Source organism: Gorilla gorilla, chromosome 17 (genome assembly GCF_029281585.2).
Source record: "Gorilla gorilla gorilla isolate KB3781 chromosome 17, NHGRI_mGorGor1-v2.1_pri, whole genome shotgun sequence".
In the NCBI taxonomy this organism is placed as follows: Eukaryota; Metazoa; Chordata; class Mammalia; order Primates; family Hominidae; genus Gorilla; species Gorilla gorilla.
Genome location: NC_073241.2, coordinates 37,402,260 through 37,420,615, shown reverse-complemented (window position 1 = coordinate 37,420,615; position 18,356 = coordinate 37,402,260). Strand labels below are relative to the sequence as shown.

General features: G+C 39.8%; 1 protein-coding gene across 21 annotated transcripts in view; it reads right to left on the bottom strand.

The window, feature by feature from the left end:
* PTPN2 (protein tyrosine phosphatase non-receptor type 2) overlaps nucleotides 1–18,356 on the bottom strand; it is a 98,169-nt gene that overhangs the window by 55,156 nt on the left and 24,657 nt on the right. The window contains exons 1-2 of one of the 21 annotated variants that reach the window (XM_019014188.3): nucleotides 5,135–5,218; nucleotides 1,943–2,190 (exon numbers count right to left, since the gene is read on the bottom strand). The exons of 18 other annotated variants lie outside the window; for them this stretch is intronic. In XM_019014188.3, the coding sequence (XP_018869733.1) occupies nucleotides 1,943–2,015 (73 nt within the window). In that variant the 5' untranslated portion in view covers nucleotides 2,016–2,190; nucleotides 5,135–5,218. Of the gene's footprint in view, nucleotides 1–1,344; nucleotides 1,505–1,942; nucleotides 2,191–5,134; nucleotides 5,219–18,356 lie in introns of those variants that run through there. 2 more of the 21 variants (XM_063699373.1, XM_055368416.2) reach the window with 2 other exon arrangements.

Sequence of the window (18,356 nt, the reverse complement as noted above, 5' to 3'; positions counted from 1 at the left end):
TACAAATGTTATTTGAGCCTGTATTTTCTTCTCAAGGCTGATTAAAAACAAAACTCAAATACCTACATCACTAGATATTATTTTAATTCTTCTGTTCTTTTAAGAAAAACACATACAAAGGAAAAATGAAAAACAATTTAAAAAGGAAGAAATATTAAAGCAAAAAGGAGAAATAAAACTTTAAAATAAATTTAATACATTAAAATTATAAAAACAAAAATTGAAAAAGATTAATATAAAATAAAAAGTATATATAACTTTTTGATTTTGAAGAGGCAGTAGAGAAAAAAATAACTAAAACACATCACCTTAAAATAACTATTGCAAAAGATTGTGAATATACACATTTCAGGAAGTGAAACTATCAAAGCCTCTTTATGAGAAACTGTGACTTTATAATTTATACTCTTTAGTGACGATAACAAAGAAGGGCACTGCCTCTTCTCCAACTAAGGATCACAACACACGGTTTCAAGTTTGTGAGAGCATACACAGGTTCCCTTAACAACCTGAGTCACAGGTCTCTTTTCCCTGCCCAGATACTATCAGTCAGCCCCAAATCTGTAAACTAATCATTAAAAAACAAACTTTTGACTTCTGAATGAGAACACACAGAAAGGTACATCCTTTCTCCTCTTCCATAGGAACCTCTGAAATGAGATTATCATAACAGCAGCATCCCATAACCTTTGGCCTGTATAAGTAAGTCCCAAAGCCCACTATACTTTACCATCCTTATAAGTCTAGTTATCTCACCCTTTCGTCTTTTAAAGGATCCAGTAAAGGGAGAAAAATGAAGATAGTTCAAACTCTTTTGCATGGGATACCACAAAAGCAACCAAACCACACTTCACAGGAAATCTTATTTCTCAACCTCTACTAGCACTAGTAGCAGAATTATCAAGAACATACACTTTTTTTTCTACAGGCATCATCTGCCTTAATTCTTGTCACTGAGTGAATGAAGAAATGCAATACCCAAACAGAACTGTGGTTTATAACTTGGATTAAAATTAAGCCAATTTCTGAAAAGGAGTCCCTTCACCTCCTACCCTCAAACAGCATGTTTTCTGAGAAACAGCTCCACCTCTCAAGAAATGACTAGTGCTAGCTGTGGCTGTGCTGACAATACAGATTAGTTTCCTCTTTCAATACTGTCATCATAAGCTTAAAAAAAAAAAAAACAACCCACAGGTTTCACCAAATATATCATTATTGTAAAGACATCTCCTTTTGGAAAGTTTTCCAGGTCAAACAGAAAGGAGAATTCGTATTCATTGTAACTGGTTACAATTCATCCTGAACAGGTTAAATCACAGCAAAGATCAAGCATCCTTAACTTACAAGTCAGGCAAGAAGATGACCAATTCTAATAGTACAGCATGAACCAGCGACTTTTCCCCTTTAGATTTTCCCATTCTCAACTAAGGGTAATCAGTACGTTTTCAAACAGTGATGTCCAAGAACTGAAAGCATTTTCTAGATTTGTCAACTCTCTTCAATCCTGCAAGTAAAACAGTTGAACAACAAATATTATGCATTCTCTCTCATAAATCGAGCAATGAACCAAAAACAAAGCTGGCACTAAACACCAGGTCACCATATACTCCCCCATATTAATGGAGAATACAAACTTTAGTACACATAGAATATTAACATTTCAATTGTTTGCTCTGCAAAGAAAATTCTACTTGATGAAAGGTTTCCAAGTGACCACAAAACCAACCAGAACCACTGTCTAGAACCATTTGGTGCCTACGACATGTCAGGTTTGTGTGACACTCGTCATTGGGTCACCTCTCTCAGTCCTCACAGCCCTATGAAGTGCATATGAATATGGATCACACCCATCGCACTGTCACTCAGGGAAGTCAAGTTATCACAAGTGTAACACACTAGAGCACAAAAATGAAACCTAGATTTGTGCAATTTAAGAGATTACCTATTTCCTGCATTCTGCATTCCATGTCTCCCTGATCCATCCAGTTGGTGCCTTTACCATCCTTTCCATACATCCTAAATTCTTGCTGACATCACCTTTCACGTTGCTCTCCACTCAGGTGTGATTTCCAACTCCTCTCTCACATAAACCCCACTTCTGTGACGATGCAGTCCATGACATATCTTCTCTAACTAGACGCTCTGATGGAATGCCTCCATGATGAACTGGTCTGTTCCCTGCATTGAATACTTTCAGCAATCATACACAATTTTTAGTCAACAAACATATTTTAACCTATAGGGATCTAAAGGTAAGACATTATTTGTTTGAAGCTTTTAAAAAGGAAAAAAGAAATTATATTAAGCCGTGACTCTGAGTACTGATACTTTATTGCATAAAATATTGTGGAAGGAGCTTGAGTAGCTGCTACCTGAACAGGCCTAGTGAGATCAGCAGGAAGGGGAAATTCCAGCAGAGGGCACATCATAAAGAGGAATGAAAGGGAATGGTGTAGCGTGCAGGACTGGCAAATTCAGAAAGGCTGACGAGCTAGCTAGAGAGGGCTCCCCAAACACATTAAGGGCAGACCCTGAAGGGCATGTGGGCTGTGCTACAGGCACAGGCTCTGGACAGGGCCCCAGTGAAGTTCTTTAAAGGACTGGTATAAACACATTTGATTTTCACGAAAATAACTCTCAGCAGCATATAAGATGGACTGAACAAAGAAGAAGGCAACTTCATACACCAATACACTGAAAGCTTAATCAAGAGGTGATGAGGCCTGAATCAAGTAGTGGCGGTGGGAATGAAAAGAGTATTTCCAAGGTAGCACCATCACAACTTTGCTAATAAAGTATACATTGTTTAGGAAACATTTGGTAAGTTCAACCTTTTCCAAACAATAGTTTACTGTCCTTGAAATCATCAGTGTCTTTCAACCCATCATGATTTCAAGATCCTAAACTTGACAGGACAATGTCACTAATTAAATTCTGATTCCACAAATCTCCTAATTGAAAAAGTCCTCTTTAATCTGTCCCCAAGAGTCTGCAATGAAAAGAATACCTGAGAAATGTCTTTACAAAATAGGTAAAATTCATTAGTTTGGAAAACAGACATTTTTCCTCTTTCGTAGCTTGTATAAAATAAGACATACTAATCTTCACTTTAAAATAATCAGTAAGTATCTCACATTTTTTTTTTTTTTTGGAGACGGAGTTTCGCTCTTATTGCCCAGGCTGGCGTGCAATGGTGCGATCTCAGTTCACCACAACCTCCACCTCCTGGGTTCAAGCAATTCTCCTGCCTCAGCCTCCCGAGTAGCTGGGATTACAGGCATGTGCCACCACGCCCGGCTAATTTTGTATTTTTAGCAGAGACGGGGTTTCTCCATGTTGGTCAGGCTGGTCTTGAACTCTCGACCTCAGGTGATCCACCTGCCTCGGCCTCCCAAAGTGCTGGGATTACAGGAGTGAGCCACGGCGCTCAGCAGTATTGCACCATTTTCTTTGAAACTCAGACTCTCCGCTTCTAGGAGAGTTAGAGCCTAAACAAATTGAAGGTGGAGGGACTTAGGGGAAAAGATTTAACTTTCATCACATCCAAAGGCCCATGAGACACCATGCAAACAATGCAGACCAAATATCTATATTGGTGATATAGCAATAAGCATAACTAAGTAAAGTATATGAGTAATAAATGCTAAGAAAAAAGACAGTAACGGGACTCACAGCGCTGGGGAGAGGGGCAGGTTGCAATTCTAAACAGGGTGGTCAGGATGGGCCTTGTGGCTGACCACCCAGGTTGGTCACATGTAAGCACAGATGTGGAAGGGGTCAGTCTCACGGATATTTTAGTTAACAGTGTTCCAAGCACAGAGAACGGCGAATGACTTAAGGTGGTACATACCTAACATGTCTGAGGGACATGAAGAATGTGGCTGGAGCCACGGGGACAAAGGGGAGAGGAGCAGTCTGCAGTTTAGGTTCGGAGAGTCAAGAAATCCTGTACTGATTCATTTCTCCTAAATTTGACTGTTAGGGAAAAAGGACTGCTACTTCCATTTTCTCAGCGGGCCTACCTAGTAGAGTGTCATAACAATTTAAGTCACCAAGTATTCAAACATTGTTTATATGATGAATTCCAGAAGATTTTCACATATTCAAATTCCTACACCTGCTAGAATTTTGTTAGAATGACAAATCACTATCAACCCATTCTGAACCATAAGCAGGAAATGAAATGACGTTAACTGACTTTCTTAAGCGTAAACTAATTCGGCAGAAAGGAAAAGCGCAGAAACCTTCAGGACTTCTTAGTACAGGTACCTGGAATTTTGCGACGCAGATGAAAAACATGGGTGAGGGGAGTTTGAGGGATCTAAAGATGTGGATTCTGATCTCTCTTTTGGCTCTACCAACCTACATGATTTCAGACGTAGTCATGATTTCCCAGAAAAGGGTGACTGCTACTTGAGAAACACTATCAGCGTCCCAGTCGCCGACAGTCCTATGATAAGGGGCACTCTGGGGTCTGTTTTCTTGTCTGTCAAAATCAGTGGCTCGAATGGACCAGTCCTTCTTGATTATTTTCACTGACAAACCCTCTTTAATACCCTAAGAGGGTATTAAAGTACAAAATTCCTTGGTAATTCCTATTTTACCTTAAACATTTAAAGGAATTTCAAAATTCTACTTGATCATGTATCTGTATTTTAATCTAGAAACAACCACACCCTCACCCCAATCCCGAGTACAGCTGACTGTCCTGGACTCCAGCACTCCCCCACTGCACGCTTCCACAGCTCCCTCCACCCAGCGTAAGTGCTCTAGGGCAGACCAGCCCACCCAAGGTGCTGTGGCTTTTAAGAGGGGCCTCTTAGGGCAAAATTCTGATCAGCTCCGCTGGCGGAGGGCAGCAGGAGCACCCAGGCACCCAGTAGCAGCCTTCTTGCCACAGTTAAGCTCTTTGCAGCCAGGGACACTGTCAGGCTCACCACAGAGCCCCACTCCTAGCAATGCGCTGTCCAGGGCCCAGTTCCAGAAGGCCATCAAACTCAGAAGCATGAAAAGACACTGCTACAATCCACAGACCTTATTTTGATTTCTCCAGTTCTACAGGCACTCATTTGTGTGTGCTCAGTTCTATGCCATTTTACCACAAACAAATTCACATGACCACCACAACACATACCTATTCCATCAGCACAAAGGTTCTTTGTGCCCCTTGGCAGGCACACTCTTCCCCATTCCACCCCTAACCACCGATCTGCTCTCCCTCTCGAGAATTCTCATCATTTCAAGAATGTTATATAAATGGAATCATGTACTATGTCATCATTGGAAACTGGATTGTTTTCACCCAGCCTAAGTCCTCTGAGAGCTACCCATGTTGTTACGTCAAGTTTCTTCCTTTTTATTGCTGAGTAGTATTCTGTGTTATAATATACCATAGTTAACCACTTACCCACTGAAGGACATGTGGGTTGTTTCGAATCTGGGGCTACTACAAATAAAGCTGCTGTGAATATTCATGCACACACTTTTGTGTGGACATTATGACTGCATTTCTCTAGGATAAATGCCCAGGAGTGCAAGTGCTGGGTCATATAAGCTAAGTGTACGTTCAGCTTTTTAAGAAACTGCCAAACTATTTTCCAGAGTGGCTGTACCAGTTTACATTCCCACCACCCATATATGAGATCCAGCTTCTCTGCATTTTTAGGGTATTGTGATCTCTTTACTTCAGCTGTTTTAGTAGGTGTCTAGTGACATCCCACCACCATGATTTTAATTTGCATTTTCCTAATGGCTAATGAAGTTTTTTATATGTTCATAGGCTTATCTGCCATCTGTGTCATATCTTTTGCCCATTTCCTAACTGGGGTTTTTGTTTCTTTTTACTGTTACATTTTGAGAGTTCTATATATAGTCCAGATCTAAGTTCTTTGTCAGATATGTGGTTTACATTTTCTCCAAGTCTGTACTCATCTTTTTGTCCTCTTAACAGGGTGTTTTGAGGAGCAAAAGTTTTTTATTTTGATTTAGTATAAATTATTGATATTTTAAATGAATTGTGCTCTAGGTGTCATAGCTAAGAACTCTTCATCTAGCCTCACATCCTGAATTTTCTCCCATTTTCTTATGAAAGCTTTTACATTATGATCCATCTATGATCTATCTTCAGTTAACTTTTGTGTAAGGTGTGAGATTTCATTTTAAATTGCTTTGCACCTTTGTCAAAAAATCAGTTCACCATATTTTTACAAGTCTATTTCTTGATTATGTTCCACTGACTTATGTGTTTATCCCTCTGCCACTACCACACTGTTTTGATTACTGTGGTTATGCATTAAGTTTTAAAACCAGGTAGAGTGATTCTTCTAGTTTTTATTTTCCAAGATCATTTTAGCCATTTTATTTTAGTTCCTTTGGCTTTCCACATAAAAGAATAAGCTTGTTTTTATCTACAAAAAAATCTTCCTGAAATTCTGACAGAAATTGTGTTAGATCTTTAGGAACAATTTGACACTATGAGTCACTATAGATCTATAGAACAATTTGGGGAGGACTGACTCACTATGCTAAGTCTTCCAATCCATGAACATGGTAGGCCTTTTTCATTTATTTAGGTCATCTTTTGATTTCTTTTATCCGTGTGTTTGGTGCTTTCAACATAGAGGTCCTATACATATTTTGTTAGATTTATTCCAACATATTCCATTTTCTTAGAGCAACTGTAAACAACAATGTGTTTTTAATCTTGGTTTCCACGTGTTTGTTGCTAATATACAGGAATACAATTGGCTTCTGTATGCTGACCTTGTATCCCACAACCTCGTTTAACTCACTTACTAGTTCTAGGACATTGTTGGGTAGATTCTTTGCGATCTTCTACATGTCATCTGCTAATAAGGTCATTTTTATTTCTTCCCTTCCAACCTGTATGCCTTTTATTTCCTTTTCTTGACTTCATGTACTGGCTAGGATTCAGTACCTCAAGTTTATATATATTTTTAATTTGTATGTTTAAATAATTTTAAAACTTACAGAAAAATTCCAAGTACAAAGAATTTTCTTCCCAAGTCATGACAGCAAGTTGCAAACATACCTGATTATTCCATTGTTTTATCTTCTACAATGACATAATCCTACTTACTCATAGTATAGCCATCAAAATTATAAAATTAACAGTGATACTTTACTAACCCAGACACCATTCAAGTTCTACCAACTGTCCCAATAATGTCCTTTAAACAAAAGGATACAATCTGTTCTTTCATGGTATTTTTTAACCTTTTGAAACTGTAAGTCAGTTGTTTTATAGTGTTCCTCCATTTGAGTTGTCAGATATCTATTTCCCTATAGATGAGTTCGGTTTGTATATTTTTGGCATGTTCATCTCAGAAAGATGCTATGTATTCACTGCATCTTATCGGGTGGTTCAGGATTCTGACATGGTATATCTCATGACTGGTCATGACCACATATTTAAGGCTGGTGTTGGCCAGACTTCTCCAGTGTAGAGGTACTATTCCTCTTCTTATATTTAATAAGTATTTTGTAAAGGGATACTTCAAGATTATGTAAATACCTTGTTCTTCACCAAATTTTCACCCACCAACTTTAGTATCCATTTCAATATTTATTAGTTGGCAACCTATACAAAGGTAGAACTTTCCCTATCCCTCATTTATGTATTCATTTGTTTCTTTACATCAGTATAGACACATTAATTCCTATTTTATTCAATAGGTTGTAATCATTATTTATTTTCATGCTCAGATTATCCCAGGTTTGGCCAGTGGACTCAACTTGGCTTCTACATCCTTCTGATATGTCTTCACCATTTTTTGAGCATGTCTTTATGTTCTGTCACTACAAGACATTCCAGGCTATTCTTACACTTTTCCTGTCCCAGACGTGGAACCAGCCATTTATCCAAAGCTCTATTCTCCTCCTAGTGGAGAATAAAATTTGGTATCAAAAGCTAAGCATGCCCAATGGCTAATCAGCTATCGCTGCTCTCAAGATTTCCCAGTGGACAGGGATAAGAAATATATGTATATACACATGCCTATGTTCATATTTATCTGTGTATCTATACTCACTGAAAACCATGCATTCATACCTGGATACACCAATGCTAACCCAATATTACAGCTTCTTTTTCAAGGACATTACCACCTTTACTCACATGGCCTTCCACATGTGGGCCCAACCCCAGGTGCTTTATAGATTTAATTATTCAGGGACAGAGAAAGAGAAACTTAATGATATCTTTAATACTCCCTTTACTACCCTATGACAAAACTATGTACAAAATTTTTGTCAGTCCAAAAAAAAAAAAAAAGTTGCATCTGTTAAGGAATTCACAATGTAATAGGACAGAAAGGTGAATGCGGGAAATTGGTGAGAAAGAGATGAATAGGGGCAAGAAATGAAGCATACAAGAAATAGATCAAAGTAATCTAATGCAACCCTCTATAATTCATTCACAAATATTCTCTAGAAGATCTGACAGTGAGAAGATCCACCCTCTGCGTGAATACCTCCAATAACAAGTGTACTAGTTCAGAGGGTTCATTTGTAGGTTTAAAACAGCTCTTAAGAGCTAATGCTAACCTGATATTCACCCGTGCTATTATTCGCTCATGAACCCTAGTTCTATATTTTGGGCTTAACACAGGATAAAGAACTCTTTTTTCCATGTAAAAGTTCAGGTATCTAAAGTCAGCTATCATGCTGCTCTGTTTAGGTTTTCTCTTTCCCTGTCTAATCAATGCTAGCTTCTTCTCTAAGAGTTCTAGTTCTTCTTCCTTGGAACCACTCCAGTGCATCAATAGCCCGCAGGAATAAATTATTAACATCATAAATAGCTTTGATTTGGCTTTGATTAAAATTAAAGATTTTTTTTTTTTTTTTTTTTGAGAGGAAGTTTTTTTTCGCTCTTGTTGCCCAGGCTGGAACGCAATGGCGCAAGCTCGGCTCACTGTCACCTCCACCTCCCAGGTTCAAACAATTCTCCTGCCTCAGCCTCCCAAGTAGCTGGGATTACAGATGCCAGCCACCACGCCCAACTAATTTTGTATTTTTAGTAGAGACGGGGTTTCACCATGTTGACCTCAGGTGATCCACCCACCTCGGCCTCCCAAAGTGCTGGGATTACAGGCATAAGCCACTGCACTAGGCCAAAACTGAATATTTAAAAAAAAAAAAAAAAAATTGAAGATAGAACTAAAGACCCTAACAGTGAGTGAGAAAATCTTTAAGTAAAAAAGCTGTCAACAATGGATTTTGAGAAGGTAAAGCACTACACTGACATCTGGTCTTTATTTTCAAACTTTAATGGGATAAGAAAAAATGTTAGCAAATATTTACATAATAGTTACCATAAAATTTAACTTAAATCTATACTTATTCGATTATTATTATAGAACTAAGTTTTTATCTAAATCTGCTATTACTAAGAAAGATGACAAGCACTTTCTGGTAAGTTTAAAGGTTTCTTTTTAATGATTTGAAGGTCTATCATCTTATAATTCTAAGACTATCAAAATGTTTCTTAATAATTCTTTGACTTGTCTGCACATTTCTAGAGGGGTTATCTACGAAGCAATTCGTATCATCTATAGTGGTGATGGTTTTAAAATATGTCCACAATTCACTGATACTTCCTCCATCAAACTAATAAGAGTATTAAGTACCCTCTCCTTGAACATGCATGGCCTTAGTGAGTTACTTCTCAAACGGAATGTTGTGGAAGTTGTATGTGACTTCTAAGGCTAGGTCACAAAAGGCAATGAAGCTTCTGCCTTGCTCTCTAAGAATGCTCACTCTTGAAACTCAGCTGCCTTGTGATAAAGTCCAGGTCTCATAGAGATGTCTTGTGTAGGTGTTCCTGGTGACAGCCCAGTTGAGGTCACAGTCAACAAGAGTAAAGAAGTTGCTTCTTCAAGGTGACTCCAGCCCCAGCCCCAATTTGAAATGCAATTACACAAAAGACCTTGAGCAAGAATCACCTATCTGGGGTTAGTCAACCCCTAGATTTGTGAACATAATAAATGTCTCTTATTGTTTTAAGCCACTGTTTTGGGGTGGTTTGTTATATAGCAACAGATAAAACTTTTATTCCTCTTACTGAACCTTCCTGGTTTGGCTATGAAACTTCTATAGTGGCCTCATAAACAGATTAAAAGACAGTTAATTTATTTCTTTCCAATCCTTATGCCTTTTATTTCTCATTCTTGCTTACTGTACTAACTAGGACCTAGAGTATAAGGTCAGGGAGACAGAAGTATAATGTTAAGTAGAAGTGGTAAGAATGAACACACTTATCTTGTTCCCGATATTTTTTTAAAACAATGCTTTCATCATGTCATCATTATGAGTGATGTTGTTGCAGTTATCTCTTAGAAATCTTAGAAGTTCCCTTCTATTTCTAGCTTGCTATGTGTCATTTTTAATCCTCAGCAAGGACTTTAAATAATCTTTCCACACTTACTGAGATAGTCATATGGCTCTTTCTCCTTTGTTACTGTGGTGAATTATAAGATAATCTAGGCCGGGTGCAGAAGCTCACGCCTGTAATCCCAGCACTTTGGGAGGCCGAGGCAGATGGATCACCTGAGGTCAGGAGCTCGAGACCAGCCTGACAAACATGGTGAAACCCCGTCTCTACTAAAAATACAAAAATTAGCCGCGCATGGCGGCTAACGCCTGTAATACAAACTACTTGGGAGGCTGAGGCAGGAGAATTGCTTGAACCCGGGAGGTGGAGGTTGCAGTGAGCCGAGATCGTGCCACCGCACTCCAGCCCAGGCAACAAGAGCGAAACCCTGTCTCAAAAAATAAATAAATAAATAAAAAATAAAAAAGATATTCTAATGTTAGCTACCCTTACATTCCTGAAATAAACTTAATGTGAACATGATGTATTATCTTTTTAATACATTGCTATATTCAGTTTGCTAATCCTTTGTTAGGATTTCTACATCTATATTCACTTGCATTCATTTGCATTATTATGAAACATACCTGTAAAACCAGCTGGCCCAGTGTTTTCTTTGTGGATTTTGTTTATTAATGTCTTTAACTGTAAGTGGACTCTTCAGACTCTACTTCTGCTTGAGTCAGTTTTGGTAAATTATGTTTTTCTAGGAATCTGTTCCATTTTTTCTAAATAATCATATTTACTGCCATAAAATTGTTGGCAGTATTCAATTCACGCTTTCTTTGTATACCTGTATTTATGTGCCCACTCTTTCTCCTGATATTGTTTATATGCACCTTCTTTCTTTCTTGTTTGATTGATCGTGCTCGATCTTGACAGAGTTGATCAGTCTTACCGAGGCTAACATTTAGTTTGGTTGGTCCCTTGTGCTGTAACTGTGATTTCTATTTCTGCTCCTTTGTTGTTGTTACTTCTTTCTGCTTTTTTTTCTCATTCTCTTATTTTTACTCTAAATTAGGTTAGACAGCACATTAATTTTAACTTTCATCTTAAAATACTGGGCCAGGCACAGTGGCTCATGCCTGTAATCCTAGCACTTTGGAAGGCCGAGGCAGGCAGATCACTTAAGGTCAGGAGTTTGAGACCAGCCTGGCCAACATAGCGAAACCCTGTCTCTACTAAAAAATACAAAATTAGCCAGGCCTGGTGGCACGTGCCTGTACTCCCAGCTACTCGAGGGGCTGAGGCAGGAGAATTGCTTGAACTCGAGAGACAGAGGCTGCAGTGAGCTGAGATCACACCCCTGCACTCCAGCCTAGGCAACAGAGCAAGACTCCATCTAAAAAATAATAAATAAAATATAATATAAATATTTAAGACAATATATTTTCATTGCAGTACTGTTTTAGCTGCTTTACACAAGTTTTGATAAGCAGTATTTTATATATTATTTTTAAGTTTCCATTATAATTTTGTCTTGACCCATGATTTAGAAATGTTAAAACTTCCAAATTTATGGAAATGTTTATCTTTTTATTAATAACCTATATTTTAATTGCATTAAGATAAAAAATTATGAGCTATAAGATAGGAATTTTTTTTTTTTTTGAGACAGAGTTTCGCTCTCGTTGCCCAGGCTGGAGTGCAGTGGCAGAATCTTGGCTCACCGCAACCTCCGCCTCCCGGATTCAAGCAATTCTCCTGCCTCAGCCTCCTGAGTAGCTGAGATTACAGGCATGCACCACTATGCCTGGCTAATCTTTGTATTTTTAGTAGAGACGAGGTTTCTCCATGTTGGTCAGGCTGGTCTCAAACTCCCAACCTCAGGTGATCCACCCGCCTAGGCCTCCCAAAGTGCTGGGATTACAGGCGTGAGCCACAGCGCCCAGCCAGGCATTCTTAAATTTTAAGATTTACTTGACAGCCTAGTCAATGGTCCATTTTTTACAAATAGACCATGTCAGTCCTAGAAAAATGTGCATTTTCTAATTGCTGGATATAGGGTTCTATGTATTTTTCTTCTTATATTAAGGTTAATAATATTATATAAATCTATTTCTTTACAAATATCTTGTCTTATTAAGAAGCCCATGAACATGGATTTGTCAATTTCTCCCAAAAATTCTATCCATTTTTGCTTAATACATCTTGGGGCTACTTTATTAGCTGCATACAAATCTCAGAGTTGATACTGACATCTGCATTCAAAGTAGTTATGCCATTTGCTAAGATCATGCAGGGAGCGTGCTGAAAGCATAGAAGTTTTCCCTTCCTTCTTCCCCCTCTAGTAACTCATTTAAAAAGTATGTTTATTTGAGAATCTTTTTGTTTTGTAGAGCAACAAATCATGGACTATGTAACCTGACACTACCAGAATCATGAGTCTCTGTGTTAATTTCCTTTAAAATCTGACTGTTTCACATGGATGAACCTTGAGGACAGTATGTCAAATGAAATAAACCAGTCGTAGAAAGACAAATACTGCGTGATTACACATATATTCAGTGTCTAAACTAATCAAACTGATAGAAACAGAAAGCAGAATGCTGGCTGCCAGGGGCTGGGGGAAAAAGAAAATAGGGAGTTTTTCAATGGATTTAGAGTTTCAGTTATACAAGATGGAAAAGTTCCAGAAATCTATTGTATAACAATGTGCATACAGTTAACAATACTGTTAATATACACCTACAAGAAATTTATGGTATGGGTTTTTAACACACACACACACACACACACACACACACACACACACACACACACAGATTGTTTCATGGCCAGTGAGAAGACATGACAGTTGACTCAATTGCTGGCACTCCCTTTTAGACCAAATAGTAAACTGGGATTTCTACCTGTACTGCAAATAGGAAGATCTCAAAATTTGGTGGTAGTCTCTAATAGTATAAAGACATTTCCCAAAGTAACCATTACAAGCTACTCTCTTTTCAAACAACCAAGTTCTTGTCCATCTCTTCTACAATGTCTCACAGTTAACTGAGACAACTGAGGCATCTCTAGGTTGTAGCAATTAAACGAAGATTATGGACCTCTTCAAATCCTGTCAATTTTCTTCCTTTTTTGAGACAAGGTCTCACATTGCTCAGGCTGGAGTGCAGTGGCACAATCACAGCTCACTGTAGCCTCAAATTCCTGGGCTCAAGCGATCCTCCCTCCTCGGCCTCCCAAAGCGTTGGGACTACAAACATGAGCTGCTGCACCCAGCCCAAATTCTTTCTAATTTAAAATATCCTTTTTCCTTTATGTTTCTCATATTCAGAACTCCAAATGTAGTTTCCATATGTCAGTCTGAGGAGTGGTGCCATAGTGAGTGTAAAAGAATCATGTTAAGATTGTTTAAAAATAAACATTTCCAGACCGGCTGAATCCAAATCTAGAAAAGAAAGATCTGGGACTCTGAATTTTTAAAAAATTCTTTTTCCATTCCCCTTTATTTACCTAGTTCAGGCTACCATTCTTTTTCTTAAAAGCCATCCCTGCCTCCTTGGGCAGAGCCTCTTCTCAGCTCCATCAATGCACTGTCCTATCTTACAATATCTGTAACATGCTTATGTGTTAATCTCCTCAAGTATACCATAAATTATTCGATACATAGCATAGTATCAAACATGTAGCTGGTTTTCAACAAATGTTTTCTGAACCAAATCAACAACTGTCAAGTACTATGTATAGAAATGCATTTAAAAAAATTTTTAGAGACAGTCTTGCTCTGTCACCCAAGCTGGAATGCACTGGTGCCATTGCAACTCACTGCAGCTTCGAATTAGTGGTCTCAAGTGATCCTCCTGCCCCAGCCTCCCAAATAGCTGGGACTACAGGCATGCATCACCACGTCCCAGCTAATTAAAAAAAAGTTCTGTGTAGAGATGGGGTCTCACTATGTTGCGCAGGCTGGTCTCAAACTCCTGGCCTTAAGCAATCCTCCTACCTCAGCTTTCCAAAGTGTTGGGATTATAAGCATGAGCCACAGCACCCAGCCAGAAACACATTTTTAAATGACATAATGACTATCAGTTGGAAAAGGTACATCAACACCATCCCAGCTTTTAAAAAATACACACTCCTGAGCCCCTCTGGACTTAGTGAACGAGAACCACCACCTCCATTGGATGAGAATACCACTCACGGGAAAGAGGTTGTTGAGCTGGTATTTGCAGAAGGAGAACTTTGATTGAGATGGGTCTGAGAAAGCAGGGGAAGAATATTTCAAAAAGGGAATGACATATGTGAAGCCACTGAGGTATTAAAAACCAGTCAAGCTAGAAGAACTCCAAGTGATTCAGTTTTACTGAAATGAATAATTTCTAGGAAAATGGGTAGAAAAGATTTAGAGAGGTGTGTAAAGGGGTCAATCTCCAAAAAGCCCAGTATGATAATGCTAAAGAAGTTTAACTTTTTCATAAAAATTGTGCAGCACTATTAGAGAAGAGAGTGGAAAACACACTTGCATTATACAAAGATTACTCCAGAGACCATGAAAATGGACTGAAGTGGGAACAGAAGGGTAACAAGGAGATGGGTTTGGAGGCTACTGTAATGACGAGGAAAAGCGTAGTAGGGCCTGAACCAAGCCAATGTGAACAGAGAAGAAAACAGATTTGAAATACATTATGGAGGCTGAGCACGGTGCCTCACACCTGTAATCCCAACACATCAGGAGGTCGGGGCAGGTGGACTACATGAGTCCAGGAGTTTGAGACCAGCCTGGGCAACATGACGAAACCCCATCTCTACAAAAAATCTAAAAAACTAGCTCAGCATGGTGGCATGCACCTGTAGTCCCAGCTACTCAGGAGGCTGAGGTGGGAGGATCACCTGAGCCTGGGAGGCGGAGGTTGCAGTGAGTCGAGACGGTGCCACTGCACTCCAGCCTGAGTGACAGAGCCAGACCCTGTCTTGAAAAAAAAAAAAAAAGAAAGAAAGAAAAGAAAAAAGAAGAAGAAATAGAAATACGTCATGGAAATGGAAATTAGTATTACTTAGTGACGTGGGAAATGAATGAGGGAAGAATCTGTTTCTGGCTTCAGAAAATGTGTAAATAATAGCACCACTTATAAACATGGGGAAAAGGAGAAAAGGCAGGTGTGGGACTAAGGCCAGTGAAGTGTGTCAGGGACGAACACTCACTCAGTGTATACTGAGTCTGAGGTGGCTACAGGACACCCAGACAGAGATGATGACTTGGATACACAGACCTGTAGACAGAAAAGTCCAAGACTGCAGATGAGATTCGGGGTTATAAGCAGAGATGGAAACTAGGCCCACAGCAGATGAGATCATTCATCCAAGTGTTACAGTGAGAAGGAGAGAGAAACAGACTCCTGAAGAAAGGCAAAGTGAGGAGGAGACACCCTGAAAATAGGGGAGGGACCAAAGAGGAAAATCAGAAAAATTACGGGGTTAGGAAAAAAGGCACGGTCGGCTGGGCACAGTGGCTCACACTTGTGATCCTAGTACTTTGAGAGGCCGAGGTGGGCCAATCACTTGAGATCAGGAGTTCGAGACCAGCCCGGCCAACATGGTGAAACCCTGTTTCTACTAAAATTACAAAAATTAGCCAGGCGTCGTGGCTCGTGCCTGTAATCCCAGCTACTCGGGAGGCTGAAGCAGGAGAATAATGTCAAAAGTCACAGAGAAGGAAACCAGTGGAAAGTCTCTCATTGCATTTGACAACTACAGCTACAGTGCTTTTAGAATAAGTTTCAGTGGGGAGGCTGGAGAAGAAGCATGGGCTGAAGTGTGCATGGTGGGGAGGGTGGAGAGACAAACGGCACATTGATTCTTTTAAGCCTGTTTACAGGTAAGAAATGTCCATCCATGTAGGTAAGAAAGGAAGTGGGGGCTGGGGTAGGATACAAGGGTTGAGACAAAAGAGAGCGAACCACATTTATACAAAAGAGAAGAAGTTATGAGATAGAAAGAGGCTGAAAACACACAAAAAGCAGTGATGACGAAGAGCAGGGCCCATGAGGAGGATGGGGACGAAGGATTCGGCTAGGACAGAGGGAGGGGAGGCTTCTCTCCTGGGACTTTAGGGAAGGATAGGGGCAAAAGAAAATGAGTTTCCAGGTGATATAACATGAAGCTAAGGTGGTGTTTCCTGATTTTTACAATTTTTATCTATAGAATTGAAAGCAGGACGATATCCTGAGCATGGTGAGGAGCTCTGAGAGATGATTTACTCGGTGCAGAGCTGGAGCAGGGTGGCAGTGGGGCAGCCGAGGGCATGAAGACAGCAAGGCAACCCCAAGCCCACCTAACACTGGAGTTCACCCAAGGCACACACTCATTTGCCCAAAGGGCAGAGAGGACGAATGACTGATTTTTCCTAAGTTGGAGCTTCACAAAATGGTGGAATTAAAAAATCCAGAGTTATTTTTTAAATATAAAAACAACAAGAAAGGTATTAATAGTTAGGTTAGAGGACAAAGTAATATGCTTCACTACATTTTTTAATCGAAATTTCAATTCAATACATTTCCAACTTCACAATACATGAAAAAGTCAACTAAAGATCCTGCTGAAGTCAAAGAGCAGGTACAGTAGGAGTAAGCAAGTGAAAGCTGGAATGACAGAAAGTAGCCCTCAAGGCAGCAGAGTTTCAGATTTCAGAGGTGAAGATGACTAAAGGTCAATGTCAGTGGAGCTGAACAGGTCTAGCGCAATGAGCCGTAGTTCTTTCCCAGAGACACGAAGTCACCCAGGATGAGGAAGGTGGGAAGGAGAGGGTAAGGAGAAAGACAGTGAATGACTGAAGTCAGGAGAGGAGAGGTGCCAAGGCAGTGTGGGGATGTGCTGGCCAGCACAAGCCTTGGAAGAGATCATTTCCATTTGCAGGCTGAAGCGTATTGGCTCAGCCTAGAAAATCCTGTGGCTACATGAGAAGCAAGAATGAGCAGTCTCCATCTGAGAGATCAGGAGAACATGGCTTACTAGGGAGGCATGTGTGGGGAGGGAGGGGGCAAAGAAGAAGAAGAGTAAGGAGAACACGCACTGGGGGCTGCTCCCAGCAGAGCACAGCTCCAGAGGACAACCACTGCATGGTCCGCAGGAGGGAAGCTTGGTTCTCTCAAGGCTAAGTGCTTTTCAATGAGAAGGCATACAGGAAGAGCCTGGTCCCAATGATGATGGAGGGAGGCCTGATAACACACATTTTAAAGAGTCTCCCTGCAGCCTTCAACTGCAGGTATACAACATAAATCTAAAAGCTGAGGAGACAAACCATAAGAGTTTTATTGATGTATATACTTGAGGATAACTTAAGTTGCAAATGTTTTTACTTTAAAATAAAACATCTCAATTCCAGTTAAAATAAAATTATCAGCTGGGCATGGTGGCTCATGACTGTAATCCCAGCACTTTGGGAGACTGAAGCAGGCGGATCACTTGAGGTAAGGAGTTCAAGACCAGCCTGGCCAACATGGTGAAACTCCATCTCTACAAAAAATACAAAAATAAGCTGGGTGTGGTGGTGCACACCTGTAATCCCAGCTACTTGGGAGGCTGAGGCAGGAGAATCGCTTGAATCCAGGAGGCAGGGGTTTGCAGTGAGCCAAGATCACGCCACTGCACTCCAGCCTGGGTAACAGAGTGAGACACCCTCTCAAAAAAAAAAAAAAAAAAAAAATCCCATTTAGATCAATTCGATAAAACTAATTAGGGGACTCAAATGTAGTGTAGTGCATCCAATAATTGCAATTACAACAAATATATAAAAATTAAAGGCAACACCAGGTTAGGGAAGGAGGATGCAAGCAAGGAGACTGTGGCCCCAGAAAGGCAGTGCAAGTGACCCTGTGATGGGAATGCTCCACTGGTTTGCATCTAGACTGTGGTGGTGATTCCAGGAATCTACACGTGATAAAACTGCACAGAACTTACACACACACACAAACGAGTGCATGTAAAACTGGTGAAACCTGGATGGACTGTATTGTTTCAGGTTCCC